This window comes from Labrus mixtus, chromosome 7, assembly GCF_963584025.1.
Source record: "Labrus mixtus chromosome 7, fLabMix1.1, whole genome shotgun sequence".
NCBI classification, from domain to species: Eukaryota; Metazoa; Chordata; class Actinopteri; order Labriformes; family Labridae; genus Labrus; species Labrus mixtus.
In genome coordinates, this window is record NC_083618.1 from 20,285,491 (window position 1) to 20,297,497 (window position 12,007).

The following is a 12,007-nucleotide window of genomic DNA, read 5'->3' on the forward strand; positions in this document are numbered from 1 at the left end:
CACAGACTTAAATCCCAGGACGATGTATTCACCATTTCTGTCTCTAGTTGTCATACTGTATCAAATACTTATACTGAGATGCAATGCAGTTGTTACATTCCTGCATAAAGGTCTTCTGATTAAAAACATTTAGAGTTGCAACATATAAATGATCCATGTTTATTCCTAAAAGAAGGTGGTTCTCCAAAAGTTTAAAATACCCCATTAAACAAAATGTGAGACACTGAAATGCTACAAAATCTGATCTACAACACAGCCAAATAACTTGGTTTAAACCCAAGTCCCAGCACTGATCAGGAAGATGGGGTTTCATAGTTAATGGGGTGGCCAAGCATAATTCCAGGGGGCTCTTGTTATCTCAGACCACCCTCTGGATTCGCTCATGGATTTGGGGTAAAACGTGAAAGTTATCGACATCGGTGTTTCAAAGCTTTTAGCAGCAGAAGCCAAAAGTGTCCTGAGTGCATCCTGTCCTCACACCAGTCACAGTCCAGACTTCAGCCCCTGTTTTTGGCGGTCTTTGCCGTCATAGCAGGGCGGTCTGTCTTTCAGCACTTCAGCCTTGGAAGAGATTGTAGGATTTTGGTAATGGTGGCGTTTTGCCCGGTCAGATTCTCTCCATCTGTTCCTCTCTGCATCTTGTCTCTTCAGCGTACTGTTCCAGGTTTTTTTCTGAGACTTTATGCATGCACGTCTTGCTCTGCTGCAGCCCAGGCATGATTTCACTATCCGTTAAAACAGCCTGAGGCCTGATGTGGAGGTGAGAGAAGAATAATCGGATTTCAAACTCAGGACACTTAAGTCCCTGGACACTTAAAGGCCACCTTAAGCCAATTTACCTGGCATCAGGGCTTAGGAGTGCCAATTTATTTCTTGGAGTGGAGCTGGGAGATGCTGATATAGGGTCTGGGTTTCTCTGCTGAGTGTTAATGGCACTATGACTCAGTGGAGATGATATATGTATTACCCTGCCTTATCACAGCTAAGAAGACTGGGAGTACCTTTTTCCTCTCTGTCCGAATTGCTACGCACATTATCAATGAGGCACTAGGCATTACCACCATTTGTAACTGCACCGCCTCCTCCATCCTTCGACCTTCATCCCTTGAATGTCACACATGCATTAAAAGCACACAGGAATGCATGAATGCAAAGAGAGTTGATCTTTGATGCGTTTCTGACTGTGAAGCCCTCAGGAGTGTGAGTGTGACCGCAAGAATTAAATATTATAGCCTCTCTTTCCTTTTTTCCAAGTGACTCCAGGAATGAAGATATATATTGATCCGTTCACATATGAGGACCCCAACGAGGCTGTGAGGGAGTTCGCTAAGGAGATTGATATATCCTGTGTGAAGATTGAGCAGGTCATTGGTGCAGGTAATGGAGGAAGCGTTGCAAAAAAACGTGTCTGCAATATATTACCATGAAACACATTAAATATACAAGTTGATTTTAAGTACAGGTAGATGTTTATCACCTCACATCAATGATTTTTTTTTCTGCCGTGTAACGTCTCCACAGGAGAGTTTGGAGAGGTGTGCAGCGGTAACCTGAAGCTCCCCGGTAAAAGGGAGATGTTTGTGGCCATTAAAACTCTAAAGTCCGGCTACACGGAAAAGCAAAGGCGGGACTTTCTCAGCGAGGCGAGCATCATGGGTCAGTTCGACCATCCTAATGTCATCCGCCTGGAGGGCGTGGTCACCAAGAGCAGCCCGGTCATGATCGTCACTGAGTTCATGGAGAACGGATCGCTGGACTCCTTCCTCAGAGTAAGAAAACAGATTTTGTTTACATCGTTACATCATGTCTCATTTAACACAAAACAACCAAAGGAAAATATTTGATGTGAAAGGAATTTATTTTTCATTTTTTAGTTGAAGGTAAATGTCATAAATTAAAGGAATATAACTTACATTTCAGCTGCATTGACCAAGAAAGCTAAGTTGTCCTTCTTGCTGAGCCGTTACGTCTGTGCCTACATGTACCATCATGCATTGCAGGAGATCAGCAGCAGCCTTAACACTGTTTTGCAGATTTATACTGTCAAATGTACCCTCGTCAAAAATTAGGGGCCACAGTTTTTCTGTCTGAAAGTTAGTTTTCGTAGCTACTTTTCTCTACATTTGAAGGTGGAGGACTGAAATAGCTTGTAGTTTCTCCACAATATAGCCCGCAGCAGGCATCAAATTAAACAACTTAGGGTTCAAACTTTAAAGAGTTAAAACATAAACATATTTTACAGAGAAAAATGCAAAAAATACTAAATTTTATAACAAGGTCGTAGAACCTTCGCAAATGTTTCCACATTATGTTCCTCGTTGAAAAGATAGAGAGTAGGTCTAAAACTTTTAAACATTCCATTTAACTTCCATTTAGTTACATTAATTAATTCACAGTCCTTTCACGTTAAAACAGAACATATGATTGATACCCATATGATGGGTTCGATCCCCAGCTCCTGCAGTCACATGTTGATGTGTCCTTTGCCAAGACACTTAACTCCAAGTTGCTCCTGCTGCTTTGTCGTTGGCGTATGAATGTGATTAGTTTCCTCTGATGGTCACTTTACAGAGCAGCCTCTACCATCAGTGTGTGAATGGTTAAGTGTGACCTGCGGTGTGAAAGTGCTTTGAGTAGTCAGAAGACTAGAAAAACGCTTTACAAGCTCAAGTCCATTTACTTTAAACCAACAAAGTTTGACTTTTGTCTTAAAAGCAGACATCCATACATAGAAAGGTTCATCTTCACTGTAAGAAAACTCTCATCTTAAACTCTGAATTAATGACATATTACACAACAGGTGCATGTGAAATCAATCATATTTAATTATAAAGATAAATATTGCATAATTAGTGGAATGGTGATTTAAAACAGACTGCTGGTGAATCACATCTGACGACATTTTGAAACATTGAACGGTTTACACTTTGAGGTTTTGTTGGCAGCTCTGCACTGAAGCTGCGTGAGCTACGTGTTAGCTTAACAAGTTGACATGTTGATCCGCCTCATTGCTTGAAGCTCACTGGTCTGTTACTTTGAGAAGCCTAAAGTAAAGACATGAAGATCTTCAAAGTTTAATTGGAGTTTAGGACTCTTCTGTCTTCTCTGTGTCTGTTAAACTGACAGAGCTGCTGGTTACCTGCCACAAACTGAAGACAAGCTTTCATCCAAACAGCATTTTAGTAACAACTGCGCAGACTTTTTTTTTCTTCTGCCAACTCAGAGAAGTAACATTAATTAAAACTACAGCTGACAGTTGGTTGCCATTAAAGACAAGTGATACAACAGTTTGAAAGCACTGTTGCATCTCCGTGTAGGTGAAAATCACACTCCGGGGGTGTTTATGTAGAAAGGATTAATCCTGCAGGCGTAGGTAACTTCAGTTTTTAAAAACACCTGACAAACACGGATTTAAATCCTTGTTGCACACACAAAATCTTAGCTGTACACACATATTTGTCCCCAAAATTGACAGGGTTTATAAACTCCTGCACAGTAATCCTGCTCCAGATAAACATTCATATTCACACGGTCCCTCCTGTGTCGCTGGTTTAATGTCAACTGTGACTTCCATAGAGGAGTTCTCACCTCACCTCCTGCCTCCCTTTAAACAGTGACTGGATATTTCTTTACCACAAGTATGACTTTACTGTAAAACTTCTACTAGTAGTCCAGGCTTTTATTTATATCATTCTATGAAATGACCCTTCCTTTATTTGGGACAAGACGAGATGGGCCTTTAATTATTTATGCACAAAAGGTGTGCACAGCAAAGATGGGAGTGGTGTAAACATATAAGAACGTCTTTTAATTTAAAGCATTACATTTCAAATGAGAGTGGTGCTGGTCGGGGCCCTGGTGGTACAGTGGATAGTGCGCGCACCCCATATACAGAGGTTATAGTCCTCCAAGTGGGTCGCCCAGGTTCAAATCCCACCTGTGGCTCCTTTCCCTGCATGTCGTTCCCTACTCTCTCTCTCTCCCTGATTTCTGACTCTATCCACCGTCCTATCTCTACAATACAGGCATAAAAATCCCCCAAAAAAATCTTTAAAAAAAAAAACTCACATGAGAGATATTATTATTAACATTTATTTTCCGTCTCTAATGCCAACATAGCGAGCAGAATAGTCCCCGTGCCTCCTCTCAGGTTAACATTTCTGAAGTCTTTATCAGATCATCCTGCAGGAGACTCAGAGGGGCACTGCTCACATTCTGTCTGTCTTATTTTTCTCCTTATTTTTTAATGTAACAGGGCCTCCGAGAAGTTTTTCTCCTTATATTTCATATTTTTACATCATAATTCAACACAGTCTTATAGTGACAGTGTTGTGCTCTCATGTCTCTTTGATGTTTCTCTTGTTGGTGCTTTACATTCACTGCACATGTACTCCTCTGCTGATGAGGCGGTACTGTATGTTGATGCATATACTGTACGACCCCCCCCCCCCCCACACACACACACACACACACACCCATCCCCCACACCATCCCCCACACCGACTCCCTGACAAGAAATATGCAGCGCTCACAAGTTCACTGGATTTTTAATTTTCATAATCTAACCAGAGGAGGATATTACAGAGAACCGGTCATGCTCTCCCATTTACAACCGCCATAAATAATTCAGATACTTTGCAGGACTTTAAATGAGATGTCAGATGTTAAAAAATGAGGCTGGATATTAGATGAGATGTCACACGGCCCTACCATCTGTCTGGGGATGTTAGTGAACTTAAAAACAAACTTTTTTTTCCTGATACGACTATTTAGTAAACTTTTATCATCACTGATGGCTCTCATTATGGGATGAATGAAAAGAGCCCTTGATTTCTGGAAATTGGAGATGAATGAGAATCATTCATCCTTGGCTTTTGCCAAAAACAGTTTATGTTTAGTTTTCATTAAGTTGATGTAAAATGAACTGATTTATTTATTTAATGAGACACAAAGCTTATGCCAGTGTTTGTATCGAAGAATGCCAAATTGTTATTTAGCCACGGGCTTGCCTGAAGTAAAAAAGGATCCTTTGTTGTGCATCACAGCAGTGGTTCTCAAACTTTTCTCAGTAATGCACTTCCTTTAACCTTACCATTGACTATTGCAAAATACTTTTATATCATAAAATGCCTTTAAAAGGAAACACAGCTCCAGTGCTGCACCATCAGGGTCTGAATTACTAAAAAACAAACATGGTGGGCTGGCTTCGCTGAACAGCTGGATCATTTCTCCACCAAAAAAGGAAGATTTAAGAGGTTTTCAAATAAGCATTCAAATTCTTAATGATACTGATGGAATTTTCTGGACTCTTCTTTGGATTTTCACTTCTGTCTTTTTTCTGTCTTTTTGTTTCCAGCCGCAGCATTAAACTACAAATCCATTAGCTTAATTCGCTTAACAAATCCATTAGCCATCATAAAGTACTGACACCGCCTCTTCGAGAATGAAAACCAACAAACAAAACCAACAAACACCAACTTTGTGTTGTCTTTGTGGTTAATTTATATGAAGTGTTCCAGTAATTTCATGAATGATGCCGGACTAAAAGGACTAAAGAGCCTCCTGCAGTTCTTAAAAGCACCCCTAGGGTCACTCGACCCACATTTGAGAAACAATACATTATTACAGTGTCATATTAAATATACAGTTGTGAGTGTTGGTGTGAAAACAGTAAATAATATCCAACAAGTACAAGTCTCAGAAGAATGATTTAATTGATGTAAATTCCTATAATTACAGGCATGTGTAGAAATATTTAACAATATTTGAAAAGTGGAATCCCTGCTCTGACAGACAGTTTAGGTGTTCTGCCGCAAGCTTACACCAAAACCCTCCTTCAGAAGAAGACAGCTTCAGTCAGCTCTCTTTTCACACAGGTCCCCCCCCCCCCCCCCCCCCCCCCCCCCACCACCACCACCACCCCACACCGGCCCCCGCCGCCCTCTGAGACACAAAGCATCAGCTCTTTTTGGAATCTGATCTCATAGTGGAGCTGTTTGTGTTCCTGTCGATGTTTGTTAAACATATTTGACAGCACGTTGTATCCAAAACAACAGTGAAGCTGTGCGGCACCTCGTGGTAACGGCTGCTGATGTGTCAGAGTCTCTGAACGTGGTTTGTGTCTCTGTGAGGTGATCGGTGTGGATGGTTGGGGAGAATGGTCGCTGCAGTGTGAACTGTGTGCTGCCTGCTGAAGGATTGTCTCCCCTGCTGCCTCCCGCAGAAAGGGCTGGGGATGTTCAAGGGATGATTTCTCCTTCCATGTACCGACTCTGATTTGGACAACCAGGGACGGTGCCAGGATTTTTTTTCTCCCAGTGCTGAGGGGGGGGGGGGGGGGGGCTTGACTAATATGTTAGGGTGCTATTTTTCCAGTTTATTTAAAAAGAAAGCAAAACTACCAAAATTCGTGAAGGGGGCTTTACCGGGGCTAGACAGATTTATGATTTTAAAATACTTCTGACTGTGTTTAAGGCATTAAATGGACTTGCCCCCGCCTACCTCTCAGAACTCCTATCCCCATATAAACCGGTGAGAGATCTTAGGTCATCTGCACAAAACCTTCTGTCACTGCCTAGATCGAGGACAAGGTGCAATGGGGATCGGGCCTTTTCTATTGCAGGACCAAAACTATGGAACTCTTTGCCCCCAGACATCCGTCTCTCTCCCACTATTGGTGTTTTTAAAACTCACCTTAAAACATATTTTTTACTCAATTGCTTTTAATGTTCAGTAACCCGTTTTTTTTGTTTTTTGTTTTTTAATTGTTGTTATTCTTGTCTGTTACTTTTTAATGCTTTGTTTCTGCAATGTTCAGCACTTCGGATCAATCAGTGTTGTGTTTAAAGTGCTATATAAATAAAGTTGATTTGATATGATGGGGCTATAGCGCCCCCTAGCCTCGGTGTAGCGCCGTGCTTGCAGACAACTCAGTTCGGCTGATAGCGAGATACCTGTCCGATTCCACAGCGAAAGAAAGAAGATTTGGTGTCAAGAGCCACAAATCAATGATATTTTATGAGCACTCATTGTATTACACACCCAGACTGTAGCACTACACTGTAGTGGATCAGGACAGTCACATTACTTAACTTAACATAGATGATTAAAATGAGTAAAACTTAATTACAGTATCAAATCCATGCATTGATTTGAGTACTTGTTATTATCCCACATGTCTTTTCAGATTATATTGAAGGCTTTTATTTATACTGGCATCAACAATGTAAGGGACCTATCCGTAGACTGTATAAAAATATGGACGTCACACACTGGTTTCTAAAGCAGACTTTTGAAGCCTGTCGGTGGTGGCCGCCATTTTGGAATGGACTCACACATTCATTCACTGCCCATCTGATATGAAGCCAGCCTTCAGGAGTCTAGTACAGAGGCTGGAGATTGTGATTCGTTTTAGAAAAAACACAAGTGGTAGAGAAAGATATGAAATGGATTATTTATCAATCAGAGCTAAACAAGTTTCTAGAACATTATTTTAATAAAAACAAATGACGCTAGTTCTTTATTTACACAGTTTTTCACACTTTTGGATATGTTTTCCACTTAACTGACCCTTAAGACTTTGGAGGAATCCTCCCAATTAAAGTTTGTGCAAACACAGCACAGATTAGGTGTCCATGTGTAATTCTGAGAAAGGTTTTCATGAATTATGCATTCTGCTTAATTGCTGCGGTACACGAGGAGGAGCAGCTTGAGTCGAGGAGAAGCATCCGCTGGGCTAATGAGCAGCAAAGTGTTTGAGGGAGAAATAGGCTGGTGGAGCGGTCATGCAGACTGTTAATATGGCTGTGTCCTTCCAACCCCACTCCCACCACCACCACCACCACCTCCTCCCTGGGTCTGTCCGTCTGCCCACACCCGTCCCCGTGCTCCTTTCTCTGGAATCTTCTGTTCTCCGGGCGACGTGGTGGGTGGTGGGGGGAGAGTGCAGGTGTGCACAGTTGGAGGCACAGCTGCGGCACTGCTCCAGACGCTCTGCATGCATGTGGTAAAGCCCTCACCAAACTGAGGAGGGGAACAGCTGTAGACAGGCAGCCAGACCCCGGGTTAGCCCCCCACCCGGCCCTGCAGAGGCCAGTTCAGCCCGACCAGAACCTCCCTGATAGTGTCCTTCAGGGCCTCTGCAGAGAAACTTACACCACAAAGTAACTTCTCTACACATGTGGGTTTGGTTACAGGTAGACATGTCTAAATTAAATTATTATAATTACACTAAAAGAGTTACATGGGAATTTTATATTATTAACGCCACATTTCTTTAATGCAGGAGGAGTTTTTTTTAAATATTTTCTCATGAAGCCAGTGTGTAAAGAGTCTTAAATAGTATGTTAGCATCTTTTGAATTCTGATGATGTTCATTTAGTTTTTGAGACAAAAAACAATCCTCCCCATAGCTGATTCCCTCTATGTTCCTTTTGCTCTGATATACAGTAAAGTCAGAACACTTACATGGTCACTGTCTTTTGGAACCATTGCCTAAAAATAGAATATTAAGATTCATGATACTTCCTTGGCTAAAATGTATGCAAACATTGACAGCAGATTCCTGCATGAGTCACCCTGTGCAATTTTTAGAAAGTCCATTAAATATTTAAACAGTGTGTTGGGAGAAATTGCAGGGGCACCGGTTTTGATCCGTGGTTAGAGCATCGTCCCATGTACGGACGGTATAGTCCTCGTAGCAGCGGCCCGGGGTTCTTATCCGACCTCAGCCTCTTGAGATGCATGTCATCTCCCACTCCTTCCTGTCTCTCTTCAGCTGGCTCATCCAAAATGGTCCAAAAATAACTAAAAGAAATTGTAGATTTCAACAATTGCCTTTTGGCAATAAGGAATCCGGAGCTAACATTTCCATCATGTCCTTAATTCATCTTGTACAGGGGGTACTTAAAAGACATTTTAAAAAGTCTGTTGGTGCATATCAGGGAGTGTGATGACTACTTCACCTTTAAAAGAAAACTCAAATATTGGTTCAAAACAAACCAGTCTCTGCAGGTTTCTGGCTCATTCTGCATTTTTCACTAGCTACTTTTATGTCATGTCTGTTATTGCTTGTGAAACAAATGTGTCCATTTTGTATTTAAAACTCTCCTGTTGCCTGTCCTGTCACTGTTAATGTAAATGTAAATGTAAATGTGTCTTATTTTTTGTCAATTGGACTACAGATGAAATGTAGATTTTGTGCTAATTCTGGCACATTTACATTGATCTATATTTCGATTTGTTGATGAATGTGTGTGGTCCTAATTCAATAAATCCAATAAGTAAATAAACTAATAATTGCATAGGTTAAAAAATAAATTGTACTCTGCAGCTCTCCTTCAAAATACAGTTCCAGGCTTACTGTAGGATTTAGTCTTTATTTAACATGGCAAACAAATAAAGGTCGACATGTTGCATCCAACTCAGGTCTTCATCAGGGCAGTCGTCAGCAGTAGGATGTCTACAATGTTAGTACTTTGAATAGTAGCAATTTAAATGAAAGATAAGAACAATTTATTTCTCACTTGAAAATTATTTTAAAACTCATTGATTTTGACTTGATTTGTTATGAATAAAAAATGATTGTGATGTAATTTTGAATGGTGAGAGAATGAAGAAATAATTTCTACAGCTTAAATGTAACTCCTTAAATGTACGAACAGTTATTTCTCACTGGTGGAGTCTTTTTTTAAATAGGTTACTCTTTTATTAAAGATGTCTGTAATCATTATTTTTTACTAACGAAAGGGAATATTAGTTAGTCAGTATTGACTTTCTAAATTTGAAAACTAATTTGCATGGTGTTAAAAATATACGACAGATGATTTAAATAAACAATTGAACGTTTCCACATGATGAACTGTGGATATAATTTCCACTAGTGTAACCATTCTGCTTCTATTCATCCCCTCAGATCAAATGTTCAAAAAAGTGATCCATATCTTTTAAGTTACTGTAACTTATCTTCTGTGTGTTTTGCAGCAAAACGACGGGCAGTTCACCGTCATCCAGCTGGTGGGGATGCTGCGCGGCATCGCCTCAGGCATGAAATACCTGGCCGACATGAACTATGTGCACCGCGACTTGGCTGCTCGCAACATCCTGGTCAACAGCAACCTGGTGTGCAAGGTGTCCGACTTCGGCCTCTCGCGCTTCCTGGAGGATGATACTTCAGACCCGACATACACCAGCGCTCTGGTAAGGAGAAACATTCCAGTCCTTGAAGTCTTAGACGCCTTGCAGGGGGGCGTAAATCTCTGGAAAAAGTGGATTTAGATTAAAGTAAATACGAGGCCTGGATTAGTATCAAAAGAAGAGTATAGAGAAAAATATGTTCATCCAAAGTTTTGCCCCTTTATTTTTTCACAGAATTAGAAATAACCAGATATGATGCTTTTAATTTAAATACATTTTAAGTGATGTAGTCATGAGAATTATCTTTCTATATGTCTGAACTCGTAGCTGTAATAATAGAAACAATAAATAAACAATGCTGCAGAAACTCTTTGATTTAATTGAGTTTTATTAACCTTTTTTTTAGCTAAATTTTAGTTTTTGTTGATGAAAAAGACAAAACATAGAACATTAACAACATTATTTCAGGAGTAACTGTTCCTGTTTTTATAAAAGACACAAAAAATACAAAAGTCTGCATTTATTTTTGACTGTTTTTAAGGTCACAGGTGCTAGATTTAGGATCTGCTCAATACTTCCAGACCTGAGAGAAGTGGGAAAAGTAAGTTTCCAATCCCATCATTTTTTTTTTTTTTTAATTTACCAGCCATAAATAAATGAAATAAAGAATTAGTGACTTTTACCGTACTATCAGATTTAGTCTGAATGTGTACAAAGAAGTTTAGACATTTACGTCTGTAAAAGAATCCTAACATAAGAATGTGAAGAAGACTTTCAAGTCAATTCAATTCAAACCTTTATTTATTCTCATAAGGACACTCAGGTTTCCCTCCCGTCGAGATTACAAGCACAATAAAACAAGCAAAAAGACAACAAACACTCAGATCCATTACAAACAGTTACTATTTGAAACAAAGTGGCTAGAAATCAAATTCCTAAACTGTGGAAGAGAGGGAAGAACTCTGATCCTTAGACCTGCCTTCATGACAGAATTAAGGTCAGTACATGTAATATGTATTCATTATAAAGGAGAGCTTGTCTGATACTATCTGACATGACCAGAGTGATCCCAGTTGATTTCATTCATCCCCAGTTTGACGCACGGTGTAGTGCACATTCACTCTGCTTCTCTATCCAGACAAACATCGCTCCTTCACCTGTTCCTCCTCCTCCTCCTCCTGTATTTCATGTTCCACACGTTGCTCCCAGGGGGTTTTGTTTTATCCCCCTCCCAGTTTGGGTTACTGTCTGACATTGTTGCTGTGAACGGTGTCTCTCTCTGGAGTCAGGACACTGTGACGGTCGGGTTTCCGTCTCGCTTCCACTCGCTGAGGTTGTGCCCTTTTGTGTTTCACAGGGAGGGAAGATTCCTATCCGATGGACTGCACCCGAAGCCATCCAGTACAGGAAGTTCACCTCGGCTAGCGATGTGTGGAGCTACGGCATCGTCATGTGGGAAGTCATGTCCTACGGAGAGCGGCCGTACTGGGACATGACCAATCAGGATGTATGTATTTAAGCTCCCTTTAGTTATTTTTTAAATCTCACATGAGTAAAAAATGTTCCCCTTTTACATATTTTAAAGCAAAGCCTCACTGCGCACACATAGATTCTACTTTTTTGTCTCCTGAGTTTCACTCCAGCCTCAGACTCCTCAGAGATACGTTTTGTCATCGTATCTGCTTTCTCTTAGCTTAACAGCAGCTTTCACTCAGGGTTTTCTTTTTTCTTTTTCTATATGAAAATTCCCCCGCAGTCACCGCAGAGACATAATCAGATCATTTGAAATGCACCGAAAGAGCTCGGTGGACAGTCTCTGCTCTTGACTGGAGCCTCCATTTCCCTCTCTCCCTCTGGGTGAGCCGAGGAGTGA

At 40.7% G+C, this 12,007-nt stretch overlaps 2 protein-coding genes across 6 annotated transcripts in view; one reads left to right on the forward strand and one right to left on the reverse strand.

The window, feature by feature from the left end:
• ece1 (endothelin converting enzyme 1) overlaps positions 1-12,007 on the reverse strand; it is a 516,542-nt gene that overhangs the window by 334,783 nt on the left and 169,752 nt on the right. The window lies entirely within an intron of this gene.
• The window catches only part of ephb2b (eph receptor B2b), a 164,722-nt gene that overhangs the window by 142,917 nt on the left and 9,798 nt on the right, over positions 1-12,007 (forward strand). For 2 of the 4 annotated variants that reach the window (XM_061041154.1, XM_061041155.1), the window contains exons 10-13: positions 1,255-1,377; positions 1,522-1,769; positions 9,982-10,197; positions 11,492-11,641. In XM_061041154.1, coding sequence (XP_060897137.1) covers positions 1,255-1,377; positions 1,522-1,769; positions 9,982-10,197; positions 11,492-11,641 — 737 coding nt within the window. The remainder of the gene's footprint in view (positions 1-1,254; positions 1,378-1,521; positions 1,770-9,981; positions 10,198-11,491; positions 11,642-12,007) is intronic. The other 2 variants (XM_061041156.1, XM_061041157.1) reach the window with 1 other exon arrangement.